This window comes from Papaver somniferum, chromosome 4 (assembly GCF_003573695.1).
Source record: "Papaver somniferum cultivar HN1 chromosome 4, ASM357369v1, whole genome shotgun sequence".
Taxonomy (NCBI): domain Eukaryota; kingdom Viridiplantae; phylum Streptophyta; class Magnoliopsida; order Ranunculales; family Papaveraceae; genus Papaver; species Papaver somniferum.
This window is the reverse complement of record NC_039361.1, coordinates 22,331,967-22,345,860: the sequence shown is the minus strand read 5'-3', so window position 1 is coordinate 22,345,860 and position 13,894 is coordinate 22,331,967. Positions and strand designations below refer to the sequence as shown.

The following is a 13,894-nucleotide window of genomic DNA, read 5'->3' as shown; positions in this document are numbered from 1 at the left end:
AGTCATGTTTAGTGCAGTGTTCATACTTTTGACACGATCAATGACAGAAAATTCGCTATTTACTTGTTATCATAAGATCACGGAAATTATCCTGATGGGTTGCTTATTTTGAAGATCTAGTATCCATGAATAATGGGTATTGTCGCCATCCACATCAAACAAAAAGCAACTTACTAGCAAAATTTTGAAACATAATACCTTTTGGAGATTCTGTTTAAAACGATAATAAACTCACCACTTCCTCAACACTTTAGATCGTGTTTTATTATTATTATTTTTATATTTTTTTCAATCCAAAATTTTTCTACTCCATCAACTCCTTCTTCAAAAAAAAATAAAAAAAATCACCAACAACATCCCTTCTCTACTCATGGATCTGAGCAGATTTCTTACTATTTCTTGATTTCTAGGTTAGTTAGTAGTTTTAGTTTAGTTTTTATTATGATTTCTACTTATCTACACCATTACAGTGGTTTTATCTACTCTTTTGAGGTTTATCTTCGCTTTAGTGGCGGTTTTTTATTATTGGGTTAGGTTCTAAGATCGATAGTGATGCTCTCCAATGACGAAATCTTCATCTTTGTTGTCTCTGGCGATGAAATTTTCGTCAACAACTTATCCGGTGATGAAATCTTCATCGGTGATTTCTTTGACAACGAGACTGGCGTTTCGACCGAAGTTAGGGATACCGAAATACCTTTGCCCCAGAGTCAGACACGGGCTGGGCTATGAATGAAAGCTTCGTCACTAGTTACAGGAGTTTTGAGCAAATCACTCCTATTTTGGAAGCACAGGAAGAAAAACAAACTAAATGGTAGATTTACTTCTGAGAAAAACCATTCTTCTTCCAATTTAAGCGGATCTATTCATACTTATATTTGTCTTACTCCTGCAATCCTTCTCTTTCGCTTGTCGGATTTCTCTATGTTGTACTTTTACGATATACTCTTGTTACTTTATATTTTCTTATTTTCAAATTTAGACTCATTATAACATCGAATTTCCATTAATGAAAAAGTTCGGCGGTTATCAAAATAAATAAATAACCATCAAAAACATACACGGACTGTCATTCATCAAAAACTACATGCTATTGCATTTCACTACTCATGTTACGTACATGGACCCTACTGCATTGCACTACTCATACAAGCACACTAACTACTACATTTGCACTTCGTTCATGTTGTGATCAAAATATGAAAATAAAAAAACAAAGACAATAACGAAAGCTCAAAAAAGATAAACATAAGCGTGTGACAAACGAGTACCACCTATTCCTTTCCCCATTTCCAACAACATATAAAATGAGAGCGAAAGAGATATTCACAACGGACGCCGACAAGAATCCAATATATCCGTTACGTTATATACAAAGGAATAACAGTGACACCACCTAGACATCCAGCCAGTTGTTTTGAAGGCTTTGCCACCAACAAATAACCCCCTCCTATACTCTACTGCATGGATCCAACCACCTAAAATTTGGCCTCATCGGCAAATTCTTGCCAACCAGAAATACCCTGTCACTAAATTATTTTTAACTTTATATTTTGCAATTTAAAATTGTGACAAAAAATCTCACTTGTTGACAAAAGAATTGCCAACAAGAAAGAAACTATATTACCTGTCCTAAAAAATTCTCCCGAGGAATTCCATTTCAATAATCAACTATTAATCGTTGTCCGTTTTGGATAGTACTGTAGTATTTGTTTTCGGATGAAAATGAGACGTTCGTTCCTGGTACGAATGGTAGAAGCTGCTTCGAAATTATTAGTACGCTCGGACCATGCACATGATAGTTCTGCCCATACATGTTCTCTGTTATGTCACTGACTCAGTGGGCTTCTCATGAATGACGCATCATGTGAAAAATTAACCTAGTAGGGACGGACACCATTATGCTGCTGCGACACAAATGTGCACTGCGGGAGCCTAATACAATCCCTGTATCATTTGAACGCATTAATTCTTCTTATCCATGCTCCATGGTAACGCATTGCATTGCAAAATTGTGCCGGCCAGCCTTGATATCTGCACATGCCGGCCAACCTCCTCTTGTGTCTCGCGAGATCATCCGTAGCTCCATAATCCCATAACACTCGAGTCTTATCCTCATTGAAATTGGTTCGACCATAACTCGTCGGTGAAACGCACATGCTACTGCTAGTAAAATTTGATGGTAAAAAAAATACTAATCTAAAACTCGCCGACTAAAAGAGGATTTGTGCCGACATGACAAATCATTAAAAGTAGGCAAAGAAACTCCTTGCCACGACGAATTCTATACACCATTATTTTATTAATATTACCCGCTAAAAAATCTTTTCATTTCCTTTAAATTTCCAATCTTACCCATCCCTTATCTCATATTACGACAACACCATAGCATCTTCCTCTCCACAATCTCTCCGCACTTCACTGATATACACACATCACTGATTAAAGGAGAAAATCGTCATTTAACCACCCTTCTTTCAACTTTTCCAGCAGTTTTTGCCCTTTAATAAATTTTTTTTTTCCTCTGTCGCTCTCCATCTCTCTGTAGCTTAGCTCCTACATATTCACAGACAAGACGCTTCAAGGCTCAAGCTTTCTAAGACTTATCTCTCTCTCTCTCTCTCTCTCTCTACCTACAATTATCTCAAGGGTTTTTGTTTAGAACAGCTGAAATTTGAGTTTTCTGAATCATGGGTGAAGAAGAATTGAAGAAGGTTGAAGCAGCTGAAACCCCAACAACAGAATTAGCACCAATGACACCAGCACCAGTCACTGAGGAAGCTGTTTGTAAAGATGAGAAAACTGTTTCTCCTCCACCTTCTGCTGAGAAAGTTGATGACTCTAAAGCTCTTGCTATTATTGAAAGTAATTATTCTTAAAATCTCTTTCTTCTGATTTTTTTTTCCTCAATTTTCCATTAAATTTCTCTTAATTGTTCTGATGGGTTATGGATTATATTGGGTTTTTATGATGTTTTGGTCTCTGGGTTTTGTTAATATGAGAATTCTGGGTTTGAATTTGATTTTTCTGATTTTTATTTGTTTGGGTGAATTATTGATGTGGGTTTCTTTTGAAGGTTTTTGAGGTTTTGAGTACTACTTTTTGCTTAATCAACTGTTTTGGGTTCCAATTTAATTTGGGTTTCTTTTAAATTTTCCAATTCATTTATGTTTGTATGGATTTGTAAGAGAATTAGGTAGTTTTATAGGATCTGAGTAGAATTGCTTATAGATGGACAATTTTGGTTATGGATAAGGTTGTAGGAGTGGTAATTTTCTCCGTAGGTTATTATTAAATAGAATTTGTTTTTGATTTTTGTCATATATGGATGGAAAAAAAAAAGTTTTAGTTCCTGCCTTTGTGAGTGCTATGTTGCCTTTTTGATGAAATTGTGGCCACTGGTGCTATAAATTGAGGTTGACAATAGTAGACTACTAGACCATAGGTTGTGGATTTTGCAATTGTATTTGGTAGGCATAGTTTCCTCTTCATGTAAATTCCGAGATTTAACAGTTCCATATAGGCAAGTTTCATTGTACCTAATTTAAAACTCATGTAAATAGTTGTTTCCTCATGTAAGTTCTGGGGATTGATAGTTCCATCCATGTGGTTTAAAACTCTTGCACGTAGTTTTCAGCCTGAGCTGCAGCTTGTAGTGGCATAATTCTTGTTTTAAGTGCAGTATTTTGTGAGTTCAATGCTCTTTTTTGGTGTTTGATTGAAAAAAAAATGAACAGCTCTTTTTTGATGTAACATCTTACTTTGAGTATCTCTCCCCACTTTATGGAGATATCTTAGAGATTTTCTACCCATTTTAAAGTAGTTGGGACCAATTCTTGGTGGTTTTATATTTCTTAATACGTTTGGTCAAAAGCTATTCTCATTAAGCTTGGTGGTATTGGGGACTAAGTGGTAGATGAATCATATATGTTAATATTTCTTTAGCTTTTGTGTGTTTCTTTTGCTATTACTGCTTTATGTGAGCATAATTGATTTGCTTTTTTAGCTTTATTAATACTGAGGTATTCTAATTATCGTTTGCTTTTGTGATTGTTAATGTTTAAGAGCATTTAGGCCAATTGCATTGCAATAGTTTCTCATACAAAAGCCACTTTTCTTTGAACCATGGGTTGGAAGAATATGGTACTGTCGTCTATTACAAGGTTCACAGCAAGAATGCCTGTTCATGTTTCCTCTTTTCATATTTCATATGATTGTGATGAAGACCTGCGAATACTTTTTTGCACTCATCCATTTGCTGATGCTGTTATAAAACTGCATTCTTAGTAATTAGTTTCTAAATTCTAATGCTGTTAAGTAATGGTAATTGGGTATTTCGTTAAGTTATGGACGTATGGCAGTGCTAAGTTAAATTCGGTTTCAACTTTGTTTGTGATTTGTTGGGAAAATATATTTGACTTTGTTCCATTTCAACTGGGTTTCATATAATATATGAGCTGACATTTGGTGAACATGTTATGTTAACAGAGGAAAAAACTGAAGTCGAGAAAATTTCAGGGCATGGATCTCATGAGAGAGGTAATTTTGGATCGAACTTACTGTTTACATCTCTAAGAATATATAAATCCCTTTGCCACTTATATAAGACTGACGTTTGGTGGACTGACTTATTTTATGTTTGTGTTCAGATTCTGCTCTTGCTCGGCTTGAATCAGAAAAGAGAATGTCTTTAATCAAAGCATGGGAAGAAAGTGAAAAGACAAAAGCAGAAAACAAGTATGGAACTGCAATTTTACCATTCTATTCATCTAATTACATAGCTTTCCATATTATTACTGAATGTGAAATAACAAATAAGTAAAAGTAAATCTTCTTAAAAAGTAAAAATAAAAGTTTTTAGTGGCAGGCCAACTTACTGTCGGTTCTATGACTGATGTCTTCCATAGGTGCATCATATTTTAAAAGTTAGTAAGGGTCTTTTGATTTGTCCATCAACTTTCTCTACTCAAATTACTTCCCTTGACAAGTGTTACAGACCATCATTTGTACTTAGTAATTCGATTTTCTCCATCATTGCTTTCAATTCGATCCTTTGTCACACATGATGACTATGTATTACTTGGTTATCTTTCACCACCTATTCAGGGTAGTTTGGTCTGTGATCAAATTTGGCTTTTTATTGTAAAAATTCCAGGGGAACCTTCATTTACTGTTGCCGTAAAATGTAAAACCAGATCCTGTAAAATTTTTTATGATTTTATTGTGCTTCCCCTTCAATAATTTGCTTTGGTAAACTTAGATGCAAGAATTTCAACTGCTTATACCATTTTGCTCAATTGTACAGGGCACTGAAAAAGATGTCTACCCTTTCAGCATGGGAGAACTCCAAGAAAGCAACTATTGAAATGGAGCTCAAGAAAATTGAGGTAATCACATATTTTTGATAATTGAACCTTCACCATATTTGGCAGTTTAAATTGAGATGAGATGGTGATCTTTCCGGATCGACATTTACATGTTTTTACATTTAGTAGGTTCCAGTCTTTTAGTTCACGTAGAAGGAAAAGTTGATACTTGATATCGATAGGCATTTCTGGCTGCTCCGAGTGTTGAGAATTTTTCATCCTTTCTGCATTATATATCTTTTTATCTTTAAGGGCCAATGCTAGTTACCATCAAGTTTAGAATTACTCGGTAAACTGGATCTTGAACGAGCCTTCTAAAATCTCGATTCTATGTACTGTAAACATCATCAGCGCACCGTGGTTCGGTGAACAGACCAATTTTATTAGGAAGTGACTGACACTCTGATAGTAGTTTTATTGCAAAACTTCATAATAATCTTATTTAGAATCACAAAAAAGTTATTTTAAAGATAATTTTGTGTGTGGCGTCTAGGCTGGTTTTGACTTTTTGAACTAACTAGTAGATCCATGGTTTTGATTCAAATAGGAAAAACTTGAGAAGAAGAAGGGAGAATACATAGAGAAAATGAACAACAAAATCGGTTTACTTCACAAGGATGCAGAAGAAAAGAGGGCAATGATCCAGGCAAAACGCGGTGAAGAGCTTCTTAAGGCAGAGGAGACCGCAGCCAAGTACCGAGCAACAGGGTTAGCACCAAAGAAGCTCTTTGGATGTTTAGGCTGAAAATCTCATCCCTCAAAACCCAGAAACATTGTATATTAATCAAATTGTGTTTGTAATTTCTTTCACTCTTTGGGCCTCTAGTCACTTGACTCATTTGTGTTTGTTTTGTTTAAATTTGTGTGTGCATAGTCAGGTGTTGTTCTATTTGTATACAGATACTACATCTTCCGATTCTGGGAGATCAAGGTCCTGTTATATTTGTTGTATTTTAGAAACTAATGCTTGAATAGATTGATGGCTTTGTAACATTCTCAAGTTTCTAAGTCATAATTATTTCATCCCATGATAGATCTCTCATTTCTTTTCGAGCTTATTCATGGCATCTCCTTCGAGGCTCTTGCAGTCCCTTGGAATATGACTCCGGAGCATGATACGGCGTTCAAAGCTACTGTGACTTTTGAGTCCTGGACATGTCAGGGGCAGAGCTATGTTTGTGGAATTTGCACTCACTTGTCTATACCTGGCTCTGTTTATTTTCATTGAAAACCCTGTTATTCGCCTCAACAAAGTGCTTTTTTCTTAATTTCATCGAAAACCCTGTTATTCGCCTCAATAAAGTGCCATTTTTCTTAATTTCATCCTACCTTCGATCCTGGTGCAACTTGCAATACCTTCACTCTTGGCTCAACTTGCACTTCCTCTCAAAATTTGTGTGGGCTTGAAGCTATTATAACTTCTAAGCAATGACAAAATTGCAATGGACTTTGATGGAAGGATCCAAATATGAAACCTTTGAAATTCAGATTATGTTGGTAGTTGTTGAGAGTCAATTTTGGTAATAAATTCACAGCACTCAGAGACTCTGGCAGTGGCATTAGAAGAGATATCCTCCTCTTCAGTTGATATGACTTGACATTTATTAAGACCAGATTGAGTATCAATGGCTCTAGTCATTTAATACGTACATTGACCCCCACTCACACACACAAACCCCAAAATGTGGAGAAGAAACAAACACTAGGCCAGACTGCAGGATTCAACAAATGCCCATAGGCTTTTTCCATAATAAGTTAACTCTATCTTTGAAGTGTTGCTCACTTCAAATTACCTCAGATGGTCACATTTGAGTTAGTGTTCAAGAAATCATAAATCACAGCTAATTATAGGCAACAATGGACTAGACGCTTTAAGTTCAATAAAATGCTGATTTAAGGAAGGATTCACTGGTATAAGAACCCTTTAAGAAAAATAAACGCCAAAACGCGCGCATAAGGACCTAGGGTGCATATTGGGGTTTGATTTTCGGAGGTTCGAAGAAAGTATCTTCCATGTTGCACATTTTGGTGGACATGACTTGCACAGGTCAACTTGCAAGAAAGAAAAAGATGGACAGAAAAAGAACAAGAACAGCACTTTGGTGGATGTGGAAAAAGAAGTTTCAACAATGAAAGCCAAGAAGCAAACTTTAAACAAGTGACAATTCAAATCACATTAAATTCACAATCCTTGATGATAATTTTAGTATTTTACTTTCTCTTGTGGAAAAAGAAAAAAAAGGTACTAGAGGGTAAAGAGGACACTCATTGGTCTCTTTGAGCTTCTTCTCTGATATATCCTTTCAGGAAAACAGAAACACGATAATCAGGAGAAGTAAATGCGATCCTTCCTTTATAGTACAACAAAAAACCCACAACCATTGTATTAAATTCTATCCCTTTCTCTCCTTGGTCTCTTGGACCATTTTCAAGTTTTCTATACATTATTCTGTTCTGGCAGATAGATCAATGCAACTGGGACTAGAAATTAATATCAACATTTTTCTGCCAAGTTGGTCCCAATTTTTTGTATCACACTTGAGAGCCACACTCAATTGCTGCAAAGCAAAACACCACATGCAAATGGTCTATGTTTTCAGCTTTTACCATATGTCAAAACATCTGTTTTTTCACAGTGAACTGCAGGATTCATACAGTGAAAGCAAGCTAAGGCATGGCACTTGCATATGGTGCAGTGACTGTCAGCTAAGGCATGGTGCATATGTTGAAACTTGCAGGCATGGTGCATATGAACTGCAAGATTCATATGGTGCAGTAACAGTGAATGTAAGCTAAGACATGGTGCACTAAGTAAAAATTGCAGAGCAAAATCATGGCAAATCAGAGACTTGAGAAAACTTGTATTAAGATGCAACAGAGTAAGTGGAAATGATCTTGTATATAAGTACTAAGTATAAACCGAATGACAAAAATGATCAGTATATTAGCATATTTAACAGCAACAAAAAGATAAGCCTTACAAAATGATACGCATAATACCATTTTCCATATGTATGAAAACTCTAAGTAAACATCTATCAACTTGGCCTTAATAGATAGTTAGAGCAGTTGGGAAGACAAAAGACAGAATGAAATATATGAAACCCAAACCAAAAAAGAAGGATATCACCCAGTGTCGTCTCGCGCAAAGTTAAGACCCGCATTGTCGCCTACCAAAAAATAGAACTTGTGGGAAATTTAAAAAGAACAGTTCAGTGTATTTTCAGTCAGTATCTCATGGTATACCGAGTAAGTAGCCAACTGTCCCTGAAAGAAGGTCATTTCCTCTTCACAACCAGGAAAATCTAGCAGTAGTTGTAACGACATGTCAGAAGAAACGTTAATGGAGCTTGAAGACTCTGATCCAACCACTATGTCCTCAACATCTGATTTAGAATCCCTACATTCCATCTCTTCTTGCTGCTCATTAATTGTTTTCTCTTCTGTTTTGATCTTTGCTGGAGTTAAAGCTTGTTTTGAAGATGAAGACGTCTGCGAGTTTGGACTTTGAGAAGAGTTTGGACTTTGAAACGTCGCGGTCAGTTTCCGAAAAGCTTCACCAACTTCAGAATTCCAAAGCCGGAGGTACTGATCAGGCTCCGGTTTCACCTGCGTTGAAAGAGTAGATTGGGAGTTATCACGCAGGACCGACCCCTTTGAAAGCCTTGCCTCTGCTTCTAGTCTTGCACTCTCCCACTGAGTCATGTGACCCATTGAAGGACATGAATATGTGGTAGTAATCGGAAAAGGGGCAGAGGATGAGGGAGCTTGGGTTAGCGGGTCGATGGCCATAATTGGAAGACGCTTCTTCACATGTGTGTTGAAATAATTCTTGATCTCATTATCAGTTCTTCCTTCCAACTGCGCCGCTATGGCCGCCCACCTGAGAGTTATGCATTTAATTCTCATTCTTCAGATAAAAAATTATACAGAAATTCCAAAATTTACCCCCAAGGAAACAAAACATGCCAGGAAAATAAGTATCATATTTCATCACTAGGTCAGCCAAATTTACAAGTCATGCACTACAATGGACACTACTACCTATAAGCAACCCAAGCTAAAGAGATACTAATCAGGTACTACCAATCGACAAGCCAAATGTATGGAATCAACGGAATGCACACAGGTCCAGCGAAGAAATTAAAGATTTCAATTCATGAATTACAAAATCAATGAAGATGTCGAGGTTAATCTTGTATTGGCATTAGGAGAAGTCACACCTATAATTACGGAATACTCTGCTTAAACCACAGCAATTACCCAATAAATCAACTACTCTACATGGTTCTCAGCTTCTGATACAACAAGAAAGCACTCTCAGCAGATGAACAGGAGAAACATGTGACGAGAGATATTTATAAAACATTGAAGGTTGAGGATCATATATGACCATCCTGTTGAGAGGCTCTAGAACCCTTCACAAAGCCGTATAGTATGCAGTACAAAGGTTATTTCAAATTTCAAACGCACCACAATAACATAAGCATATTACAATGCTAAATGTGACAATTGAATGACCATCAATGTCAAAAAGTATAAACTCAAATTTCCAGGTTAACCATTTACACGGGTATCCTAACTAGGTTTAGTCGTACGGACACAAGATTCATTAGCGCAAACCATGATTTTGTTTAAGACCCTATACAATACTAGTTGAATGCAACAAAAAAGTAAGCAAACAAAGCATTTCAGGCTGACAGATAACTATAGAAACAACATAAGAAATAGAGAGGCATAGTGCTGGATTCTGAATAATCGTTAACTCGACCACCGTCAGCTTCGAATGACCATCAACAACAATCCCAAATCACTTGAGCAAATTTCAATAACAAATTAGTCCCCACAGCTGAAATTTCAACCAAAACATTATAAGTAAATCAAATTACCTGTTTCCAAGAATACCATGAAGTTGGATTATAAGTTTTTCTTCTTCTGGAGTAAACGGACCTCGTTTAATGTCCGGTCGAAGATAGTTAGACCATCTAAGTCTACAACTCTTCCCACATCGATTTAGTCCTTGAAACACATAAAAATCAAAGAAATCAGTACTATGACCTCAAGCAAATCAAAACATGGAGAATCAATTAGAGATCATCAGACCCCATGAAATCTAAAATGTACTTCCACACAACAAGACAAAGCCCCATTAAGATTTTCCAAACAAAGCAACAGAAAAACCGATCAAACACAACAGAAAAACCCCCAAACAAAAACAAACAAAAGTTGGAATCGTTCGAGACGTGTCAATAATTCTCCATGACGCAGATACGGTACAGATAAAACATGCATAAAGTAAGGAAGGAACCCCAAAAGCCGACACGGTGAGTTAACTCAGACCGAGTGACTGTTCATCACCAAAAAAAATTGCAGAAACATTGAGAAGAAGAAGAGGACTAACTTGTTTTTCAAGTAAAAACCCATTTTACAGAGAATTAAAATCATGGGTTTGCAAGGTTTTTGGGGTTAAAAATGGTGAGAGAAAAAAGACCTGCAAGTTGAGGGAGTGTACGCCAACTGCCATGACCATTTTTGTTGATGTAATTAACTAAGATTTCATCTTCTTCAGGATTCCATGGTCCTTTCTTCACTCCATGCTTATCACAACAAGGTTGTCTTCCCATTCTTCTTCTTCTTCTTAACTCAAAAACCCTTTTGACAGAAACCCCAACACTAGTCCTTGGACTTATAAATGAACGGAGAAGAGGGATAATAGAAAGAAGAATAAACAGTAAATGGTGGGTATTGATTTCTATATCTTAAACATTGGAAACTGAAGTTCAAAATCATAAAAGAGTAAAGAGATGTGGTTTTAATGAACAGAAACAGAGCAGAAGCAAAGGAGAAAGAGAGAAAGAAAAACTTATTACAATGGGGGATTTTTGTTCACTTTCTTTCTCTTCTTATAGGAATGTCAGAAGAAACATTAAATACATGTATTTAATGCCTTCTTCTTCTTCTTCTCCATTTGATTGATTCAACTCTCCTGGTTAGGGTTTTGAAAAAAGGGGCTAGTGGGGTTCCACTGTTAGGGCAAATTTTGCTTATTTTTAATCTTTATTTTGCTCTGTTTTAATGGAAACTCTGTTTTTTCTATTCTTCTTCTGTATTATAGCTAAATATAGTGAAGTTAAGTCAAAAAAGAAATTCAAAGAGTCAAGATCTAAAGTCAAATAAGTAAATCAGAAGTTGTTTATTTACCCTTGCTGTTCTATTTATTTACGAAACTAACATTGTCTTTGTGATACTGTTGAAGTGACTCGAGTCTGAGCGTCGGCGTCCGAAAAGGTGGAAAAAGAGATTGTGTTTACTGAAACTAGGAATTACCAATAGGTACTGTTCTGGTGTTCTTAGTTAGTGGGAGGTCCACCCGCTAAAGCCCATTAACGGTAGGTCCATAATTAAAAGAAAAAAGAAAAATGGACCTAATTTTTCAAACCCAGGTCCTGCACACGTGTGTAAATATTACGTGCATTTTTAGAATTCCCAAAATAGCCTTTACTATATATAACAGAAACATAAGCCAATTTCTCTCCATATTCTTTTTCTTCTCAGATTCATTCTCTCTCTCTCTCTCCCCCCCTCTCTACTGATGCGGGAAATTTTGTTTTTTCTTCATTCATTTTCTTCATTCTTTAATTTCTAGTTTTTTGTATTAGGATAATTCTAGTGCTCATTAGATCTGATCTCATCTCATCTGAGTATTTGCTTGTTTTTCAGGGCAGGAGATGTGTTTGGAAGGAGAGGAAATCGACAGCTTAAACAACTCTGGAGACTTCGTGGATTATTAGAACGATTATCTGTTGCACTCATTGTTCTTTTGATCTGTTGTATCTCTCTTTTCACTACTTTCAAGAGTACTACCAATCGCCCTTGGATTCACTCCGGTGTAAGTTCTCTCACACTCTTTAACTCATTTCTGTTTCAATTCGCGTTCATAGACATGAATCAAGTTAAGCCCCAGGTATTCAGCAAAAAAGATTTCTATATTTGATGAGATTTAGGAAGAAATTATCATCATCAATCAAATTATTGTTGTATTGTGTGTTGGACACAATCTGAATGATTGGAAATATTGGGAATGATGATGGTGATGATATGAATGGGAACCTATTTTCTTTTTCTTTTTCTTGATCTTGCATTGTTTGGTGATTTTTTCGATCTGTACATATATATGGTCCTTTTTGATGTTTGATTTTTCGATCTCCATGCTTGATTAATTTATTCTCGTGAAAATAGGTCAGATCTAGATGGATCCTCACATTTTTTTGTTTATTTCGTTATGAGATTTGCCTATACTAGTTTCTTTTTGTTAGTTTTAGATTTTTTTCACTTTGTTTTTCTTTATGAACCATCAATACATATATGATGTACTGGTAGTTTTTGATGAAAATAGTTCAGATCATGCTTGTTTGTTGTTACAAATTGTTTGGATCAGCAGTACATATGTGAAATATTGATAAAAATTGCTTTAATTTTGTTGTATTTATAGTTTTTTAATATTTTATTGCTTGATCTAGAAGTACATATATGCAATACTGAGATATAACTGTTTTGATTTTCTTGTATTTGTAGATTTATAAGTTTTTTTTTTGACATGCAGTTGATTTTTACTTATGAATCATAGGTACATATATGGAATACTGAAAAGAACTTCCTTAATTTGATTATCTTTTTGTTTTTCGCTTCAAAACCATGCTTGTTTGTAGATTCAGATGTTATTATCCACAAGTACATATGTCAGATACTGATATGAAGTGCTCTTTGTTGTGTTTGATTCATAGTTTTGTCACCTTTTGAGTCTTATCCTTCAGTAAGTATGTTAAATACGGTAATATGTCTTTCGATTCTCTTATTTTTCATAGATCCGTCACCTATTCTTGCCATGCAGTTGATTTGTAATTCAAGAATCTTTAGTACATATGTCACATAGTGATAGTAAGTGCTTTTTGTTGTGTTTGATTCAGTACGTGTGTGAAATACTGAAATAGATTCTAGTTTTGCTGATGTGTTTTACGCGGTAAGTATTCATATACAGGTTTGTACTCGCCATTTTGCAGGTACAACCATGGTTTAATTTCCCTCCTTTTGGTATTGCTTCTTTTTCTCCTGCTGATGTACCTATGAAATCCATGAAAAGTAGATTACTGTGTAGAATAGGCTTTCATCGGTGTTTCCTTTTGCCGTGTGTTGTTTTTGCTGCTCAAAACCACCGTTACTCCATTGGTACCGCCTTTTGGTATTGCTTCTCAACCATATGTATCAAACGACATCAAAGTTGGTTTGGAGACAACCGACCGTTGATGATGAGCATATGGAGTTGGTACTATGGTGTTGAGCTGTTAATATTGAACTAAAGCCCCAACTGCTATGGAGTTGCATTAGCCAATACAATCTCCATGAGTCGTGTATACAAATGACTAACCTTAAGTTAGTTACTATCAAAGAATATTCCTATCTTGCAACGATTGTCGTTTTTAAGAATGCATTTTAGCTCCAGTCTGTTCTCCCTGACACCAATGTTGATC

At 35.8% G+C, this 13,894-nt stretch overlaps 2 protein-coding genes across 2 annotated transcripts; one reads left to right on the top strand and one right to left on the bottom strand.

The window, feature by feature from the left end:
• Window positions 1-2,552: 2,552 nt before the first annotated feature.
• Window positions 2,553-6,394, top strand: LOC113274927 (remorin-like). The gene is made up of 5 exons (XM_026524342.1): window positions 2,553-2,865; window positions 4,489-4,539; window positions 4,650-4,737; window positions 5,306-5,387; window positions 5,914-6,394. The coding sequence occupies exons 1-5, from the start codon at window positions 2,691-2,693 to the stop codon at window positions 6,109-6,111; spliced, it is 594 nt and encodes a 197-aa protein (XP_026380127.1). The 5' UTR covers window positions 2,553-2,690; the 3' UTR covers window positions 6,112-6,394.
• Window positions 6,395-8,255: 1,861 nt separating this feature from the next.
• On the bottom strand, window positions 8,256-11,430 carry LOC113274926 (transcription factor MYB41). The gene is made up of 3 exons (XM_026524341.1): window positions 10,858-11,430; window positions 10,256-10,385; window positions 8,256-9,249 (listed from the first exon to the last, which is right to left on the bottom strand). Exons 1-3 carry the CDS (start codon window positions 10,988-10,990, stop codon window positions 8,565-8,567), a joined length of 948 nt encoding a protein of 315 aa, XP_026380126.1. The 5' UTR covers window positions 10,991-11,430; the 3' UTR covers window positions 8,256-8,564.
• Window positions 11,431-13,894: the final 2,464 nt, after the last annotated feature.